This window comes from Leucopleurus acutus (genome assembly GCF_964270905.1).
Source record: "Leucopleurus acutus genome assembly, chromosome: 16".
In the NCBI taxonomy this organism is placed as follows: Eukaryota; Metazoa; Chordata; class Mammalia; order Artiodactyla; family Delphinidae; genus Leucopleurus; species Leucopleurus acutus.
The window spans coordinates 8,974,043-8,995,036 of NC_139158.1; the positions used below are offsets into that span (position 1 = coordinate 8,974,043).

The following is a 20,994-nucleotide window of genomic DNA, read 5'->3' on the forward strand; positions in this document are numbered from 1 at the left end:
GCCGGGCTGCCGTGGTCCATCCCCACAGCCTCCTGTGCTCGGGGGCACACACCTGTGGACAAAGTTAAAAAGGCTTTTTCTCTGTGTCAAGCTAACTGGCCTCGGCCTCATTAGCAGCAGCTCGCGCTAAGGTTCCAGGAGTCCCAGCTGTGTCACAGGGGGGTGCTGCATGGAGGCTCATTAGGGGGCCTGTGGCCGACTGTCACTTCCCTGGACCATCTCTAGGAATCTGTAGGCCGGCTCGCGAGGGACCAACGAAAAATGCTTCTGGCGGAGTCGAGGAGGGCTGCCGAGCAGGTGGTGCAGGAGGCCCTGAGGCGGTTTGAGGAGCCCGCTCTCTTCAGCTGTGCCGGATCTGCAGGTGCCCTTCCCCTTGCCCGGCTTGCAGGTGCCGGATCCTCACAGCCCCGTGCTCTTCGGCGTCGGCCTTGAATCCCGTGAGACCATGATCTCAGGGGTTCCCAGCCCAGCTGCATGTCAGGATCACCTGGGGATGCCCAGGCCCCCCCCCCCCACGCCTAATTTCTATTCAGTCGGCAGCTCTGCAGCACAGGGCCTGCACAGTAGTATCTTCTAAACACCCCCACCCCCCCAGCTCTCACCCCTCCCCCCCCCCGGGTGTGATAACTACTGCTTTGGTCGTGGATCACGCTGATGAAATGCATCCTGGGAGCTGAGGCCTGGTAACAATTCTGAATGCCGGGAGGAGGAGGAACAGATGGGCCTCTGTGTCTCTAAGGAGAACAGTGTGGTCGGAATCCAGAGGTGGCTGCCATGAGCTTCAAATCTAGACAGGGAGTCATCATCCTTAAGCATGGAGAGGCAGAAACGCTAAAATCCCCACAGGGTCACGGGCATGAGCAAGGGCCCACTCTGCGTGCCCCAGAGTCCTCAGGGCATATGGTGAAGTCAGAGGAGCCCGTGATGAGAGGAGGGCCCTGGTGCACAGTAGATGGAGAGCATCCAGGCCCGGGGCATTTGTGAAGTTGTGGACGTAGCCGTGAACAGATCTCATTACAGCTCATTTTCGAGCAGAGGGGACTTGATAGTCTTGAGAGGTCCCATTCAGAACGAGGCAGACGGGAAGAAACAGCTGATGAGTGACTTTTTTTTTTTTTTTTTTTGCGGTATGCGGGCCTCTCACTGCTGTGGCCTCTCCCGTTGTAGAGCGCAGGCTCAGCGGCCATGGCTCACGGGCCCAGCCGCTCCGTGGCATGTGGGATCTTCCCGGACTGGGGCACGAACCCGTGTCCCCTGCATCGGCAGGCGGACTCTCAACCACTGCGCCACCAGGGAAGCCCTGATGGGTGATTTTTATTATCAGCTAGAAAGGTCTCAATTTGGTGAAGTGTTTCAAGAAGGACTGTGATATCTTGTTCAGTGGGGAACCCATCTGTAGGGAAATCCAACAGTTGCAAATGAAGTAGCACACTGGGTACCTCATTTACTGCGAGAACACCAGGACATGGGGCAGCTGTGGGCGGATTCCACAAGAGATGGTGTGAGCTGGGTTTTGAAGTAAGAGGAGAGACATAAAGCCATGGAGAGGAAGAAGAGTGGGGAATAATAATCATAAAAACGGCTGACATTTACCGAGTGCTTGCAATATGCCAGGCACGATTCTAAGCGCTTTATGTGCCTTGGCCCAGCAATCCTCACTGTGATGCCAGGAGGTGGTACTATTATTCCTCCTTTGTCGGATGAGGAAGAGGCGCATGTGGCCTGAGAACACAGCCAGTAGTGATAGAGCCAGGAGCTACAACACGTATGCCACGAGACGCCAGAGCCCGTACTTATAACTCCTGTGCGTGCGATTCAGTCTCCGTGGACCAGTGCACAGAGGCACAGCAGTGGGAATGACGGTGTTGTGGGCAGAACGGGGAGCCAGGGGTCTGAGCCCAAGAGTAATGGGAGTCCAAGGGCCTTGAAACACTTAACAGGAAGGCCTGGATTTGATTCAGTGGCAGTGATGGGAAATGAGGGGCAGAAGCTAGACCGTGATGCCATTGCCGTGGTTCTTGGCTGAAGGACCAGGTAGCCTCAGAAGTACAGCCTTTGAAGCTACAGTAAGAGAATCACGTACCAGCATAGCCATCGATCTCTCCTCCCTCCCCCTTCTTAGGGAAGCTCCTGCAGGGCTGGGGCCCCCCACTGGGAAGGTCATCCGTCAGGCAGCTTAACTAACAAGGATGAAGTGAGCTGAGACAGCTCTGACTCTGACTTTGCCCTGTCTTCCCTCTCACAGATCACCTACTCTCCAAGGTCAGGTCCGTTTCCAGCTGCATCGAGCAACTGGAAAAATGCTGGAGCCAGTATCTGGCCTGCCCAGAAGGTAAGAGAGGTGAAGGAGAGGGTCTGTCACTAGTGACAGCTGGGCAGGGATCCGAAACGCTGGAACGTGGCAATGTCGACCATTTCCTAGGCACCCAGAAAGGAGTGTGTGTGTCTAACTTGCAAAGCGGGGAGGAAGGAGGTATGAAAGTGACCGCCCTCCCCCTCCAGCAGGACTGAGAAAGTTTCCTTTAAACTCCTGGCAGATATCAGTGGGCTTCTGCACTCGGTAACCCTCCTGGCCCACTTGACCAGTGACACCATCGTTCATGGCAGCACCACCTGCCTTAGAGCCCCGCCAGAGCCTGCCGACTGTAAGTACCAGGGTGAGGGGCCACCACCACAGCACGGGGAGCAGGGGGCCTTTAAAAGTCTCTGTCGCCTTGCCTCTGCAGCTCTGACCGAGGCCTGTAAGCAGTATGGCAGGGAGACCCTCACCTATCTGTCTTTCCTGGAGGAAGAAGGAATCGTCGAGAGTGCCGACAGCACAGCCATGAGGAGCTGCCTCACCAGGATCACAGCCATTGGCGAGGTATCGTCAGTGATATCCCTGGGGAATGTCGTTTTTTGGTATGAGGGCTGGGGATTTCTTCAGGGATCGGTGATGTTCTAAGCCAGTTCTTTCTGTACTTTAAACTTGATTCTGGAAGGTAGAGTTAGAACTGTAAAACTTGACCTTTTGAATGACTTTCCAGTTGTAGTTAATTCACTGGATATTAATTGAGAATCTTCTGTGTGATATCACTGTGCTAAGCAGTGTCAAAGAAGGATGAGCACAGTTTTCCTGTTTTCAAGGGTTTTTATCTGGCTGGGCAGGTAACACCTAAAATGAAAATAATATATTTATTCACTCAATAAAGATGTAGTGAGTATGACCTATGTACAGGGAATTGTGCCAGGTGTAGTTCTACAGGGACAAATAGGTCCCCTGGGGAAGGTATGGTCTCCCTGGAGAAGAAAAATAAGGAAATCAGCCTTTTTTAATTTTAATTTTATTTTTGGCTGCGTTGCGTCTTAGTTGCAGGGTCTTAGTTGCGGGATCTACGTTGAGGCATGCAGGATCTTTCATTGCGGCACATGGGCTCTTCGTTGCAGCACACGGGCTTCTCTCTAGTTGTGGCACATGGGCTCCAGAGCATGTGGGCTCTGTAGTTTGTGGCACACGGGCTCTCTAGTTCTAGTGCACGGGCTCAGTAGTTGTGGCACGTGGGCTTATTTGCCCCGTGGTGTGTGGGATCTTAGTTCCCTGACCAGGGATTGAACCTGGGTGCCCTGCATTGAAAGGTGGATTCTTAACCACTGGACCATCAGGGGAGTCCTGGAAATCAACCATTTCTATACAGTGTGATACAGATCTATTTAAGGAGTACACTGCAAGGCAGCTTTTAATTCCTAGAATAGTAGAAATATTACCACCTAAAAGAGTGGGAATGATAAATTCAGAGAAGGAAGAGACCAGGGCCAGAGATCATATCCTCATCATCTCTCATTCAGACTCCGCCAAGTGGCTTGCAGGATCTTAGTTCGCTGACCAGGGATCCAACCCATGGCAATGAAAGCACAGAGTCCTAACCACTGGACCGCCAGGGAATTCCCTCATCTGAATTTTTTTTAATTTATTTATTTAATTTATTTTATTTTTGGCTGCGTTGGGTCTTCGTTGCTGCATGCAGGCTTTCTCTAGTTGCGGCGAGCGGGGGGCTACTCTTCGTTGCAGTGCTCAGGCTTCTCATCGCGGTGGCTTCTCTTGTTGCGGAGCATGGGCTCTAGGTGCATGGGCTTCAGTAGTTGTAGCACGTGGGCTCAGTAGTTGTGGCTCGCGGGCTCTAGAGCGCAGGCTCAGTAGTTGTGGTGCACGGGCTTAGTTGCTCCGCGGCACGTGGGATCTTCCCGGACCAGGGCTCGAACCCGTGTCCCCTGCATTGGCAGGTGGATTCTTAACCACTGCGCCACCAGGGAAGCCCTGAAGGTGTTTTTAAAGTGCCTCCCAAGCAGCAAATACAGTCACTGCTGCACAATGGTGGGGTCAGGGTCTGAGCAGCTGCAACTGAATGGCCTTGTGTGGGGTTCGACAGGGATGGCCTTCTGGAAAGAGGTGGGTTCTGAGTGAGAATAGAGGTGGGAGGAGTGTGGAGTTGCAGAGCTCATGTGGTAGAGAGTTCCAGACAAGTCCCACCGCAGCGTGCAGAAGTGTGTTACGTGGTGGGACCCTCCTACCTTCTGCCGTCATGTGGGGGTTACCTGTCCACCACGGGAGGGTAGAGAGGAGGTCAAAGGGTCATTTCCGCCTTCATGATGCTGTTCACAGGAGCTCCTGCCCAGAGGCCTGGACATCAAACAGGAGGAACTGGGGGACCTGGTGGACAAAGAGATGGCTGCCACTTCCGCTGCCATTGAAACCGCTACGGCCAGAATAGAGGTATGGAAGTCTCTGCAGGATCACCTAAAGTGATGCTGTGCAACTACCTTTCGGCAACATTGCCCGCTGGATATATCTTAGCCGTTCTCTGCAGAGCCCCCTATAAAACAAACCAAAACCCAAATCCCCTGGGATCTCTGAGTTACAGAAAACAGAAAGTTCTCCAAGGGAAGATGAGCAGTTTCCTCAAGGATCACATACTTTGGTGTCAGGCCATCCTACATTCAAGTTCCAGACTGACCGCTGAGTTACGTTAACCCCGCTAAGATTCGGATTCCTTTTCTATATGATGGTGATGATAACAGTACCTTCCTCAGAGGGGTGTTGTAAAGAGCTCAGTGAGGTAATGCACATGGATCTCGGTGCCAGGCACTCAGTAGACCAACGGTAACTGTTGTCTCAGGGAAAAGCTGAGCGGGCACCATTGGAAAGGTCACATGTTACTCCTTTGATGGAAGACTCAGGCCATCTGCCTTGGTGTGCTGCCTGCCTCGAGGACCTGGTAGCAGCTGCCCCTGTTGGCATGGTGCCGTAGCTCTCAGAGTTCTGTGCACATCAGCCCAGGTGCCAAAATGTCAAGACACAGACTGTAGCTCCAGCTGCCTCCCACTGAATAGATCGGAGGTCTGGGTTCTTTTCCTGACTCTCACGAGGACATGGGTGGGCACTTCTAGGTTTCTCAGCTACTGCAGGATGTTGGACCCCAGGTGTAGGAGGACACCAGTGGGTTCTCAGTACCTGTGATGTACTGAGAAACTCTGCTTCTTTTTTAATAGGAGATGCTCAGCAAATCCCGAGCTGGAGACACAGGAGTTAAATTGGAGGTGAATGAAAGGTCAGTCTGAGCGGCGTGGTGACACCTAGGTGATCAGGATCTGTCTTTCCTGCACTGGATCATACTGATTAGAATAGAACCTTAGCCGCCACAGGGAAGGGCTGAGTCTATGGAATTGTCAATATCAGTATCAATGATGACCATGATATCAATATTGCATTATAGGGGAAAGAAACCCCAAGAGTCACTACTTACCTATTCCTTATGAAGAAGATCCACAATCAAGTCTCCTCTCTCACCCCCCTTTCCTTCAGAGCTTCACCTCCAGAATATTCCCTGCCTTTTTTCCCATCCCAAGTTTGCGTGTGTTCAGGAGAGAAAAAGAAAACAAGTCTTCCGCATTGTTTTTGGTCTCTGTTTTGTGTCCCTGACTTTTTTGTTGTTGTTTTTGCTTGTTGCAGGATCCTTGGCTCCTGTACCAGCCTAATGCAGGCTATTAAGGTCCTGATCGTGGCCTCAAAGGAGCTCCAGAGAGAGATAGTGGAGAGTGGCCGGGTAAGCATGGGTGAGGGCCCTAGACAGAGCAAACATCGGTTACTGATTCCCAGCTCAGTGAGAGGTGGAGTCTACTCGATACACATTCAGTGAGGTCTAGGTGTGCTGCCGTCCAGCCATATGTGTCCACCTGAGGGCACAGCTGCCACTCCCATGGACGTCAACAAATGCTATGGAAAGAAGCTGGGGCATGGCCAGGTCCCCGGAGGGTAGTCGGCCAGAGCCTCCAGCGGCAGGCTCATTCACCCCAGTGGATGTCACTGGAACCTGCCACGGAAGCCCAAGTATTGCAAGTCTGGACTCTCGGAGGAGGGAGTGAGGACTTTTAAAACCAGGCAAATCAGAAATGCCAACCTGGTGCTGACTCTCCTCTGTGGGCTCTGCCCATGTCTCTTTCTGTGCATGCGGGATCTTAGTTCCCCTACCAGGGATCGAACCCGCACCCCCTGCAGTGGAAGCGCAGGGTCTTAACCACCGGACTGCTGGGGAAGTCCCTGCCATGTCTCTTTCCAACAGCAGTTAACTCGTAGTGATTCAGACAGACTCTGCCTCCGTCCCTTGTTGACATCATCACTTCAGTTTTCTTGCTCCTTTGCTGGCGTCATCAGCCTCTTTTTTCCTTTCTCACATGCCCGTGTGCGGCTGCAGCTCAGGAGACAAAGGTCCAGAGAGGGGGCTATGAGCCTAAAAACAATCCTATAAAGAACGAAGCTATACCATTTACCACGTGATGTTACAGTGAAATGACTGCCAGCCTTCAAGGAAGCAGGGTCTCATCAAAAGTAAAATCTGCCAGCACCCGGAGTTTGAATTTCTCAGGTTCCAGAATTGTTTAATATTTTGATGAGTAAAATGTATCTGGCTCATCATAAATGTATGGTGGAGTAGAAGGACGTGCTCTCACTCCCTCTTGTGAGAACACCAGAATCACAACTAGCTGCTGGACAATCATTGACAGGAAGACACTGGAACTCACCAAAAAGATACCCCACATCCAAAGACAAAGGAGACGCCACAGTGAGATGGTAGGAGGGGCGCGATCACAGTAAAATCAAATCCCATAACCGCTGGGTGGGTGACTCACAGACTGGAGAACACTTACACCACAGAAGTCCACCCACTGGAGTGAAGGTTCTGAGCCCCACGGCAGGCTTCCCAACCTGGGGGTCTGGCAACGGGAGGAGGAATTCCTAGAGAATCAGACTTTGAAGCCTAGTGGGATTTGACTGCAGGACTTCGACAGGACTGGGCGAAACAGAGACTCCACTCTTGGAGGCCACACACAAAGTAGTGTGCACATCAGGACCCAGGGGAAGGAGCAGTGACCCCAGGCGAGACGGAACCAGACCTACCTGCTAGTGTCGGAGGGTCTCCTGCAGAGGTGGACAGTGCCTGTGGCTCACCATGGGGACAAGGACACTGGCAGCAGATGTTCTGGGAAGTACTCCTTGGTGTGAGCCCTCCCAGAGTCTGTCATTAGCCCCACCAAAGAGCCCAGGTAGGCTCCAGTGTTGGGTCACCTCAGGCCAAACAACCAACAGGGAGGGAACCCAGCCCCACCCATCAGCAGTCAAGCGGATTAAAGTTTTACTGAGCTCAGCCCACCAGAGCAACAGTCAGCTCTACCCACCACCAGTCCCTCCCATCAGGCCTCTTAGACAGCCTGATCCACCAGAGGGCAGACAGCAGAAGCAAGAAGAACTACAATCCTGCAGCCTGTGGAACAAAAACCACATTCACAGAAAGATAGACAAGATGAAAAGGCAGAAAAGGCAGAGGGCTATGTACCAGATGAAGGAACAGCTCTACAACAAATGCTAAAGGAACTTCTCTAAGTGGGAAACACAAGAGAAGAAAAGGACCTACAAACACAAACCCAAAACAATTAAGAAAATGGTCATAGGAACATACATATCGATAATTACCTTAAACGTGAATGGATTAAATGCTCCAACCAAAAGACACAGGCTTCATGAATGGATACAAAAACAAGACCCATATATATGCTCTGTACAAGAGACCCACTTCAGACCTAGGGACACATACAGGCTGAAAGTGAGGGGATGGAAAAAGATATTCCATGCAAATGGAAATCAAAAGAAAGCTGGAGTAGCAATACTCATATCACATAAAATAGACTTTAAAATAAAGAATGTTACAAGAGACAAGGAAGGACATTACATAATGATCAAGGGATCAATCCAAGAAGAAGAGATAACAATTATAAATATATATGCACCCAACACAGGAGCACCTCAATACATAAGGCAACTGCTAACAGCTATAAAAGAGGAAATCGACAGTAACACAATAATAGTGGGGGAGTTTAACACCTCACTTACACCAATGGACAGATCATCCAAACAGAAAATAAATAAGGAAACAGAAGCTTTAAATGACACAATAGACCAGATAGATTTAGTTGATATTTATAGGACAGCAGATTACAATTTCTTCTCAAGTGCGCACGGAACATTCTCCAGGATAGATCATATCTTGGGTCACAAATCAAGCCTCAGTAAATTTAAGAAAATTGAAATCATATCAAGCATCTTTTCTGACCATGATGCTATGAGATTAGAAATGAATTACAGGGAAAAAAAACGTAAAAACCACAAGCACATGGAAGCTAAACAATACGTTACTACATAACCAAGAGATCACTGAAGAAATCAAAGAGGAAATCAAAAAATACCTAGAGACAAATGACAATGAAAACACAACGATCCAAAACCTATGGGATGCAGCAAAACCAGTTCTAAGAGGGAAGTTTATAGCTATACAAGCCTACCTCAAGAAACAAGAAAAATCTCAAATAATCTAACCTTACACCTAAAGGAACTAGAGAAAGAAGAACAAACAAAACCCAAAGTTAGCAGAAGGAAAGAAATCATAAAGGTCAGAGCAGGAATAAATGAAAGAGAAACAAAGAAAACAGTAGCAAAGATCAGTAAAACTAAAAGCTGGTTCTTTGAGAAGATAAACAAAATTGATAAACCATTAGCCAGACTCATCAAGAAAAAGAGGGAGAGGACTCAAATCAATAAAATTAGAAATGAAAAAGGAGAAGTTAAAACAGACACCGCAGAAATACAAAGCATCCTAAGAGACTACTACAAGCAACTCTATGCCAATAAAATGGACAACCTAGAAGAAATGGACACATTCTTAGAAAGGTATAACCTTCCAAGAGTGAACCAGGAAGAAATAGAAAATATGAACAGACCAATCACAGGTAATGAAACTGAAACTGTGATTAAAAATCTTCCAACAAACAAAAGTGCAGGACCAGATGGCTTCACAGGTAAATTCTATCAAACATTTAGAGAAGAGCTAACACCCATCTTTCTCAAACTCTTCCAAAAAATTACAGAGGAAGGAACACTCCCAAACTCATTCTGTGAGGCAACCATCACCCTGATACCAAAACCAGACAAAGATACTACAAAAAAAGAAAATTACAGACCAATATCACTGATGCATATAGATGCAAAAATCCTCAACAAAATACTAGCAAACAGAATCCAACAACACATTAAAAGGATCATACACCATGATCAAGTGGGATTTATCCCAGGGATGCAAGGATTCTTCAATATACTTTAATCAATCAATGTGATACACCATATTAACAAACTGAAGAATAAAAATTATATGATCATCTCAATAGATGCAGAAAAAGTTTTTGACAAAATTCAACACCCATTTATGATAAAAACTCTCCAGAAAGTGGGCATAGAGGGAACCTACCTCAACATAATAAAGGCCACATATGACAAACCCACAGCAAACATCATTCTCAATGGTGAAGAACTGAAAGCATTTCCTCTAAGATCAGGAACAAGACAAGGATGTCCACTCTCACCACTATTATTCAACATAGTTTTGGAAGTCCTAGCCACGGCAATCAGAGAAGAAACAGAAATAAAAGTAATACAAATTGGAAAAGGAGAAGTAAAACTGTCACTGTTTGCAGATGACGTGATACTATACATAGAGAATCCTAAAGATGCCACCAGAAAACTACTAGAGCTAATCAATGAATTTGGGAAAGTTGCAGGATACGAAATTAATTCACAGAAAGCTCTTGCATTCCTATACACTAATGATGAAAAGTCTGAAAGAGTAAATAAGGAAACACTCCCATTTACCATTGCAACAAAAAGAATAAAATACCTAGGAATAAACCTATCTAGGTTTATTTTGTATGAATAAACATACAAAAGTCCTGTATGCAGAAAACTATAAGACACTGATGAAAGAAATTCAAGATGATACCAACAGATGGAGAGATATACCATGTTCTTGGATTAAAAGAATCAATATTGTGAAAATGACTATACTACCCAAAGCAATCTACAGATTCAATGCAATCCCTATCAAATTACCAATGCCATTTTTTACAGAACTAGAACAAAAAATCTTAAAATTTGTATGGAGACACAAAAGACCCCGAATAGCCAAAGCAGTCTTGAGGGAAAAAAATGGAGCTGGAGGAATCAGACTCCCTGACTTCAGACTATATTACAAAGCTACAGTAACCAAGACAATATGGTACTGACACAAAAACAGAAACATAGATCAATGGAACAAGATAGAAAGCCCAGAGATAAACCCACACACCTGTGGTCAACTAATCTATGACAAAGGAGGCAAGGATATACAATGGAGAAAAGACAGTCTCTTCAATAGGGGTGCAGGGAAAACTGGACAGCTACATGTAAAGAATGAAATTAGAACACTCCCTAACACCATACACAAAAATAAACTCAAAATGGATTCGAGACCTAAATGTAAGACCAGACCCTATAAGACTCTTAGAGGAAAACATAGGAAGAACACTCTTTGACATAAATCACAGCAAGATCTTTTTTGATCCACCTCCTAGAGTAATGGAAATAAAAACAAAAATAAACAAATGGGACCTAATGAAACTTCAAAGCTTTCACACAGCAAAGGAAACCATAAACAAGATGAAAAGACAACCCTCAGAATGGGAGAAAATATTTGCAAACGAATCAACGGACAAAGGATTAATCTCTAAAATATGTAAACAGCTCATGCAGCTCATTATTAAAGAAACAACCAAATCCAAAAATGGGCAGAAGACCTAAGTAGACATTTCTCCAAAGAAGACATACAGATGGCCAAGAAGCACATGAAAAGCTGCTCAATATCACTAATTATTAGAGAAACGCAAATCAAAACTACAATGAGGTATCACCTCACACCAGTCAGAATGGGCATCATCAAAAAGTCTACAAACATCAAATGCTGGAGAGGGTATGGAGAAAAGGGAACCCTCTTGCACTGTTGGTGAGAATGTAAATTGTTGCAGCCACTATGGAGAACAGTATGGACGTTCCTTAAAAAACTAAAAGTAGAATTACCATATGATCCAGCAATCCCACTACTGGGCGTATACCCAGAGAAAACCATAATTCAAAAACACACATGCACCCCAGTGTTCTTTGCAGCACTATTTACAATAGGCAGGTCATGGAAGCAACCTAAATGCCCATCGAGAGACGAATGGATAAAGAAGTTGTGGTATATATATACAATGGAATATTACTCAGCCATAAAAAGGAACGAAATTGGGTCATTTGTTGAGACGTGGATGGATCTAGAGACTGTCCTACAGGGTGAAGTAAGTCAGAAAGAGAAAAACAAATATCGTATATTAACGCATATATGTGGAACCTAGAAAAACGGTACAGATGAACCGGTTTGCAGGGCAGAAGTTGAGACACAGATGTAGAGAACAAACATATGGACACCAAGGCGGGAAAGCTGTGGGAGGGTGGGGATGGTGGTGTGATGAATTGAGTGATTGGGATCGACATGTATACACTGATGTGGATAAAACTGATGACTAATAAGAACCTGCTGTATAAAAAAATAAGTAAAATTAAATTAAAAAAAAAAGAACAGAGCTATATCTGCTTTGGTGGCGCTTTTTATCAGTCCGAGAGGTGATGTTTTCTGCCCCCAAAATAGAAGGAGGGACTGAGCAAGGAGTATCTGTAGATTCTCAGACTGTCCGGTACTTCCGAAGCATAAAAGCATTTTAAAATTCCAAGTAGGAATTATTATATTTTTCTTTCTGTTTTATTGAGATATAATTGACACACAGCGCTGTATCAGTTTAAGGTGCACAACATAATGCTTTGACTTAACGCACATGAAGCGATTATCCCAGTAAGTTTAGTGAACAACCGTCATCTCTTATAGATACAAAATGAAAGAAAGAAAACAAGTTTTTTCCTTGTGACAAGAACTCTTAGGATTTAGTCTCAGTATCTTTCATGTATAACATACAGCAGTGTTCAGTATATTTTTCATGTTGTACATTACAGCCCTAGTACTTATGTTATAACTGGAAGTTACACCTTTTGTCTCCCTTCCTCCAATTCCCTCCCCCACCCCTCAGCAATTATTTTTTTAATCACTCACTGTGTACTCACTGTCCTCTTCTGGCAAATCACAGAGAGTGGCTAGACTCCCCTCAGATCATAAGTTATTTGTATATACATATAAATAATATATATATTCTTATATATACAATATAGAGATATTGGGATGTGATAGAAATGCTACAGGCTTTGGAGTCAGAAAAGCCTAGGATTTATTTCCATTTATTTCCTGCATATCCTTAGGGAAAGTATTTTTGCCTCTCTGAATCTTAGTTTTCTCATCTTTAGAAATGGGAATGATACTGCTCGCCCCTCGGGGTTACTGTGAAGACTGCATGGGATAATATATTATAAAAGCACCTGGCCATAGTAGGCACACGATAAAAGATAGCTAATAGTACTTTTCACTTCCCTAGGGTACAGCATCCCCTAAAGAGTTTTATGCCAAGAATTCTCGATGGACGGAAGGACTTATCTCGGCCTCTAAAGCTGTGGGCTGGGGAGCCACTGTCATGGTGTAAGTATCCATCCGTCCCAAGGCTCCTCACTTCACCCTGCTTTCCAATGATCCACCCCAGAGAACAACTAAGGGGAAGAATCTGCCCCCTAGAAATGAACTGTTGATAGGGAAGTTAACAGGACTGAAAGTTTCAAAGGGAGTCTGGGTCTGAATATAAAGAAGATGTGGTACATATATACGATGGAATATTACTCAGCCATAAAAAGGAACGAAACTGGGTCATTTGTAGAGACGTGGATGGTCCTAGAGACTGTCATACAGAGTGAAGTAAGTCAGAAAGAGAAAAACAAATATTGTATATTAACGCATATATGTGGAATCTAGAAAAATGGTACAGATGAACCGGTTTGCAGGGCAGAAATAGAGACACAGATGTAGAGAACAAATGTATGGACACCAAGGGGGGAAAGTGGGGGGGGGGTGGGTGGGATGAATTGGGTGATTGGGATTGACATGTATACACTAATATATATAAAATAGATAACTAATAAGAACCTGCTGTATAAAAAAAATTAATTTCAAAAAAAAAGGAGTCTGGGTCTCCTGGAGCAACACAGGGGGTGGGGCAGGCTGGCTGAGCTCCCTGTCTGCCAGGGTGATGGGCGTGGTCTAAAGGTGAGGTCATTAGAGGTTGCAGCTGTCAGTTTCATAACCCATCTGGTTCTCACCTGACTATCAGGGATGCAGCTGATCTGGTGGTACAAGGCCGAGGGAAATTTGAGGAGCTGATGGTCTGTTCGCATGAAATTGCTGCTAGCACCGCCCAGCTTGTGGCCGCATCCAAGGTAGGACCTGTGTTGGGCTCGCCAGGACACTGTAAGTTCTGACTGGGTTAGAAAATATACCTGGACCATGGCACTAGCCCCAAGAACTGATTATTTATCCAGTATCCAGGTAGGTTGAGTCCCAGATAAAAATTCTGTCTCCAAGGGTCCCTTAAAAGCCTTTCGGCAGGGAGCCCCTCTAACCCACCTCTCCACGTGCATGCCTTTTGTCTTCATCATTTTTATTGCAAGTGGCCTTTACGTGTCCAGCCGTGCCAACCTCTGATGAGCAATCGTACGTTCAAGGAGCGCTCAAATAAGGAAAATGCCGGCCCAGTAAGCTGGTTACCTGGCTTGGCTCTGAAGTTCCACAATTAATGTCTGCCTCTCTTCAAAAGGGTTCAGATTTGAACCATTGCCCCAGCTAATCCTAATGCAAAGCTCGTCACCAAAATCCTTCGATGAGTTGAAGAGTTCCCCAGGGAGTGTTCTTCTACTGTCCTTATTTATTGTTGTCCCAAAATAGTGATAAAGCTAGAGTTCAAGACCACCAAGCAAATAAGCCAGGAATGATTTTGGTTTTAATTTATTTGTTTAATTTATTCATTATTTTTGGCTGTGTTGGGTCTTCGTTGCTGAGTGCGGGCTTCCTCTAGTTGCAGCGAGCCGGGGCTACTCTTCGTTGCAGTGCGCGGGCTGCTCATTGCAGTGGCTTCTCTTGTTGCGGAGCAGGGCTCTAGGCACACGGGCTTCAGTAGTTGTGGCTCGCGGGCTCCAGTAGTTGTGGTTCGCAGGCTTCAGTAGTTGTGGCTCGCAGGCTTCAGTAGTTGTGGCCTGCAGGCTGTAGAGCGCAGGCTAGGTAGTTGTGGCACACGGGCTTAGTTGCTCCACGACATGTGGGATCTTCCTGGACCAGGGCTCAAACCTGTGTTCCCTGCATTGGCAGGCGAATTCTTAACCACTGTGCCACCAGGGAAGCCCCAGAAATGATTTTTGATATTAGAGAGAGATGCCAGGAGTTGACCCCCTAGGTAGCGATTTTTGAGAAGTTGATTGGTGGCCACAGCAGAGCCCATATATTTGTCAAGAACCATCAGACCGGCTATCTGATTCCATCCTTGCTGCTCTATGTTGTGTGACGCTAAATCTGCTTGGTCCTGGCAGGTGAAAGCTGATAAGGACAGCCCAAACCTGGCCCAGCTGCAGCAGGCCTCTCGGGGCGTGAACCAGGCCACCGCCGCGGTTGTGGCCTCAACCATTTCTGGCAAATCACAGATCGAGGACACAGGTAGCCTTTCAGAAGCAGCGCTTTTCTCATCCATCCTACGTGGCTACTCATTACATTCTTCTCCACGATTCCGATCTCCCACAGTCCTGTTTCCAAATTCTGTCTCATTTTTCATCTTTGTACATTCAAACTTACCTTCTCAAAAGTTGAGACACCACACAAGCATGCTATTGGTCACTCTAGGGACAGGCCTTAGCTAGATTTTCCGTTTAGCTATTTCTCTGAATTCAGAGAAATGACTCCACAGGCCTGATTGTCCATTGGGGTGGGGTCTGACCCTAGTTACCCTGTCATTGTCTTCCTCCCTCTCCACCCCTCACTTACATTCACGCGTATGTTGGTAAATGACAAACCAAGCATTTCAGCAGAGCGTTGGCACCGGCCACCTCTCAGGTAAGTGTCAGCTGGGGTGTCATTCGACAAGACCCTCCTATTTCCATCATTGCAGACAGCATGGACTTCTCAAGCATGACGCTGACCCAGATCAAACGCCAGGAGATGGATTCCCAGGTAGGAACTCCATCTCTAAGTCTGGTCAGACTCCATTGCCTATGACACTGACCCCACATATTATTCCCATGGGGAGAAGTCAGAGAGAAACTCGCGGGGGAAATGAACACAGAGGTACATATCACCCCAAGAATGAACGTAAGTGATGCTGGAAGAAACAGCGGAGGTGGACAGAGGTCATTAGTAAAGATCAGAATCTTAACTCTTGCCCACCCGTCTTGGTCTGGCATCCCTCAAAATGTTATCAGCTCTCTCCTAAGCGGACCATAAACTGGTATTTAATAGTCTTATATTGACAATTTTTTGAAAACTTTCAATATGAATTATTTGTATATGACCTTCAGGTTTTTTTTTTAAAAAGTCAATCCACTGTTAACCCATCAAAGGCGATGCCATTCCTCAGTTTTAGTAAAGTTATGCCATGCAAAATAGGATCCTGGAGAATACCTGACATCCTTGTTCTAGAATTTCTGGTCACAGTCCTGGGGTCAAGTCCAGCTTGAGACTGGTGAAGTCTATACTCAGCATTTTTAGGAAAAGTCATGTGCCAGGTGTCTGTAGACACTGAAAGAACTGGGCTCAGTTCTGTTCTCTCTGCTGAGCTACTGCAGAAGCAACTTACCTATATTGTATGCAAGTATGTGTTTTAGAATTATCCCATGGCGGGGCAGGGAGAACAGGAAAGAGTATTGCTGAGACAAGTCTGGCCACGAGTTGGTAGTTGATGGAGCAATATGAAAGGTATATGGTGGGGTTCACTGTACCAGTCTCCATCCGTCTGTATATGTTTTACATTTTCCATAATAAAAAGTTTAAAAAGCAAAAAAAAAAACCAAACCACCTTACTGGGTCTAGTTGCTTCCTCTCTGCCCATCTTCAATGCATTCAGCCTCAACATATTGTAAAAATGTAAATGACGACATGTCAGTTCCCTGCTTAAAAGCTTCCGCTGGCTTCCTTTGGACTTGGAGTAAAAAGGCTCCTTCCCCTGGCCCGTGGGCCGCAGGCGTAATGATCCTTGCCTATTGCTCCAACCTCACCTCATGACTCTCTCCCGGTCAAAAGTTACTTCCTGAGAGTAGCCTTTGCTGCCCACCCTTAGTCTTCATCACTAAGTCGCCCTGTGTCATTTGCTTTATGATCAGGTCTTTTCTTGTTCATTAGTTTGTCTCGTCCCCCTATGAGGTAAGGGGTAAGCAGGGACCTTGTCTGTCTGAGCACCACTGTGTCTCCAGCACCTGTAACAGAGCCTGGGGTCCATTATGGGAGCTCAGCAAATATTTCTTGCAGTAATAAATAAAATAATTAATGAGGAGGAATAAGCCAAGAACCAACCCTTCCTTTAGTGAGATTGTACCTTTTCCTGCACAATAGTAACCCTAAGTTATACCAACCCCTCAAAAATGCCAGAACCATTGTATTTGGTTCCTGTCTAGACTTCCAGAGAACTGGGGTTGAAGGAGATGGGTTACAACTGGATTAGAATGTATCATATAGGTAGGCTAAACATTAGAGTTGTCCTTTTCTTTCCATTTTTTCTCTTTTTATTTATTGAAATAGAGTCGACGTACACTGTTACATTAGTTTCAGATGCACTACGTAGTGATTTGACATTTGCGTACATCACGAAATGACCATCACAATAAGTCTAGTAGTCATCTGTCTCCATACAAAGTTATTACAATAATACTGACCATGTTCCTTATGCTGTATATTATATCCTTGTGACTTCTTTATTTTATAACTGGAGGTTTGTACCTCTTAATCCCCTTCACATATTTCACCCCCCTCAACCTCCCCTCCACTCTGTCAACTACCTGTTTATTCTCTGTATCTGTGAGTCTCTTTTCATGTTATTTTGTTTGTTTTGTTTTTTAGATTCCACATTTAGGTGAGATCATATGGTATTTGTCTTTCTATGACTTACATCACTTTTCAGAATACCTTCTAGATCCATCCATGTTGTCGCAAATGGCAAGATTTTTCATTTTTTTCAATAGCTGATTAGTATGTTTTTAGTTAGTGATTTATCAGAGGAACATAAGATAAGCCCTACTCCCATTTAGGCATTTGGACCGTAAAGTATCATTCATTTCCAGTAGAGGGTCCCAGTGAGAAAGCATAAAAGCCATTGGGATAGATGGATGAACGAGAGGATGGAGAAATTAGAGCAGAGACAAGGGTGAAATTGAGGACTGGGTAAGCTGTGGATAACATGGACGACGAGTCCTGGACCACAGAGGAAAGGGATTAGGTCGACATGAGACCGTTCTCAGGTCCCTGCTCAAAGCAAAGGCCACTTTCCCCACAGGTTAGGGTGCTGGAGCTAGAAAACGAACTGCAAAAGGAGCGTCAAAAACTGGGAGAGCTTCGGAAAAAGCATTACGAGCTCGCTGGTGTTGCCGAGGGCTGGGAAGAAGGTGAGCCAAGGACTGGCACAGCCCCCAGGGAGGGAGGTGGGGGGGGTGCTGTGGGCCTCCCCCTCCCATACAGCGGAACCAGGAGCTTCTCCCTCCTCTCTTCTATTCACAGGGCATCTTTTTTTTTTTTTTTTTTTTTTTGTGCGGTATGTGGGCCTCTCACTATTGTGGTCTCTCCTGTTGTGGGGCACAGGCTCCGGACGCGCTGGCCCAGCGGCCATGGCTCAGGGGCCCAGCCGCTCCGTGGCATGTGGGATCTTCCCGGACCGGGGCACGAACCCGTGTCCCCTGCATCGGCAGGCGGACTCTCAACCACTGCGCCACCAGGGAAGCCCTCACAGGGCATCTTTTTTCTCCAGTGGTGAATAACCCATAAGCCCCAAACTGGTGGTGAATAGAAAGCTTTTGTGGTCATCTTTCAAGACCTGAATGTTGACCAGTGGACTGAATGGTCACTCACTCACACCATTGCCTTCCAGACCCAGTTAGCCTGGTTTTTCTCCCCAGGAGTTTAGTTTCAGGCCAGCATCAAGTTGAGTAGTGAATGAATGAATAGTGGTCAGTGAAGGTCCAGCAGACAGGGCAAGTGAATTCCAAGCTTCTGGCTGCCTAGAGCCAGCTATGGGTAGCAATGGCGAGAGACAGAAAGGGTCAGGAGGTAGAAACAGTGTGGAGTGGAGAAAGGTTCACCCCACCAGCCCAGGGACTCTTGGTCGCCCGGAGTCTGTGCGGGCTGCTTTTCTGAACATCCAAAGTGGCCAACTTGATCACAACCAAGATTGTGATTCTCATTGGGCTCGCTGACTCTGGGAGCCCACCACAGATGCCGCCCAGTCATTCCTGGACACTTGACCCAGGGAATAGGTGGTTATGATTATGTATTTTAGAGCCCAACCTGGCGGCCGTTTCTGTTGGCTAGATGAATGTGCGCGTGCACCAAACACTATGAAACATAAGTGACTCTTGTCTTTTAGGAACAGAAGCATCACCACCTACGCTGCAAGAAGCGATCACCGAGAAAGAATAGAGTCACACCGACGTCCCACAGGTCAGAGTGTAAATCCTTGTTGCCCATCTGTGTGTGTGTGTGTGTGTGTGTATGTGTGTGTGTGATTCCCCCAGTCACGGGCCAGCCCCTGGGAGTGCACGCCACGCCCATCATCCGGTGCTGAGGACCTGCCCGGCCTTCCAAAGACTCCCTCCACAGCCCGTGATCTGTGTTCTTTCACTCCTCCCCCACCGCCAAGAAGAGGGGAACCCAGGGCCACCCCGACAGAGGGGACCTCCCTCCCGGTCCTGCCTGTTTTACCCCCAAACAGTTGGTGTCCTTGTTGGGGGGTGGGGTGGGAGGCTTGTTGCTACTGCTGTTGAGCTGGAGAGCGAAGATCTTACGCGTTTTCTTTTCTGTTTTCTTCTCAGCCTTTTCCGTTTCATCATTTGCACAAACTTGTGAACACCGGGGGACTGGTGGATTCCAAACTGTGACCCGACCCTGAGGCTGCACAGAGTCGGAAGAAGAGCAGAAGTGTCCTGGCCGAGAATGCCAAGGCAGTGCCCCCCTCTTTTGGCAGTTCCATGGATTCCCACTGCTTCTTATGGTGGTCGGGTCTTTTTTTCCCCAAGTTTCACTCACATAGCCAACACTCCCAGGGGATCGCCCCTGAAGCCCTGAGCTATTGGGGGCCCCTAACCACAGCAGCTCACAGCAATGGTGCTGCCTAGGCTTCGCCACGGTGCTCCCCGCCGGCCCCCCGAGCCGAGCGTCCTGCTGAGCAAGTGTGGGTCGGCCGAGGCCACTCCCGGGGCCGGGCGGAAGGAGAGCGAGTGCCTTGCCTTCTAAAGCTGGAGCCCAGCCGAAAGCCTCTGCCCACCTTCACAAGTGAGGGGCGACAGAGAGAGGGAGAGGAAGGGTGCACACAGCCCAGGTCTTCAGGAGGCCACCTTTCTTGGAAACTCCTTGTGACCGGGCTGAAAAGCCTTATCCCATGCTTGAACCCAGCCGGTGAGAGAAGCCACACTTCCTCCCCCCGGAAGGAATCTTCCATGGCCCCTCAGTTGACACCTCCCTTCATACCCAGGCAGGGCCCTAAGAGGGAACACGTGAGGGGTTTCCAATCCCTTTCTCCAAATGTCTGCCTTGGCACCCTCTTGAATCTCAAGAAGATAGTTCCATGTTCTACCTAATGGACAGACCCAGAAGATCAGGCCAACTTACTTGCTCCCAGCAGGAAAGACCCTGGGCTTGGTTTGGTACCTTGAATATTCTGACTGATCTCCATTAGCAGCAGTGCTGGCAGCGACCAGGATTTCAGGTGTGACTGTGGCTAGGCTTGCGTTGCTGCCTGAGTACATCCGTCTTTACGAATCGGAAACAAGACCTAGAGGCCATCCCAATCTGTCGTTGCCGGTTTGGGTCTTGAAGGGGAAAGCTCCTCAGAGCATCTGGGTCAGGGAAAACAAGAGAGGGGGGCCACTGGCTCTGTGTGGCTCCAACCACACATCCCGGGCCCTGGCTGCCTCGCGGACAGGATGAGGACAGAAGGAGCTTGAACGACGTCCTGGAGATGGGCAGCCCGCCAGCACTTCTTCACCTCCAGATGGACCCCAGCATTTAAGTGACCTTCCCATCTTGGACAAACAATGTCTTCCTTCCTTTATCTGTAGCAATTCATAGGTAGTAGCCAACAAGCACTTCCCAGGACCTGTCCCCAAGGACCATTGCTGAGTGTTGCTACGTGACAGGTTGTGAGACTCCCTTTTGATCACTGTGAATCAACTCTCTCTCCTTCCTAAGCCCCCACCGCCGACTCCCTTTCTCTGCATTTTCTAACTAGGGCACTCAAAAACCTGCGTCCCAGAGCTCAGATTATGAGACGCAGATGTGTGATCTCCATACTGGGCTGACGAGGCAGCAGCAGTAGAAACTGACCGGTCTTACGTTTACTGCTTCTTTGTGCTCAACTATTTTTCCACCCAAGCCTCAGAAGGAATGATGT

The 20,994-nt window shown here is 47.2% G+C and overlaps 1 protein-coding gene across 1 annotated transcript in view; it reads left to right on the top strand.

The window, feature by feature from the left end:
* The window catches only part of HIP1 (huntingtin interacting protein 1), a gene marked incomplete at its 5' end in the record, with an annotated part of 149,749 nt that extends 129,927 nt beyond the window's left edge, over positions 1–19,822 (top strand). The window contains 14 exon segments of the mRNA XM_082857592.1: positions 226–361; positions 2,246–2,332; positions 2,538–2,645; positions 2,727–2,863; positions 4,640–4,750; positions 5,527–5,585; positions 5,987–6,080; positions 12,913–13,013; positions 13,696–13,801; positions 14,945–15,068; positions 15,517–15,578; positions 17,890–17,998; positions 18,973–19,046; positions 19,418–19,822. Coding sequence (XP_082713718.1) covers positions 226–361; positions 2,246–2,332; positions 2,538–2,645; positions 2,727–2,863; positions 4,640–4,750; positions 5,527–5,585; positions 5,987–6,080; positions 12,913–13,013; positions 13,696–13,801; positions 14,945–15,068; positions 15,517–15,578; positions 17,890–17,998; positions 18,973–19,025 — 1,287 coding nt within the window. The 3' untranslated portion in view covers positions 19,026–19,046; positions 19,418–19,822.
* Positions 19,823–20,994: the final 1,172 nt, after the last annotated feature.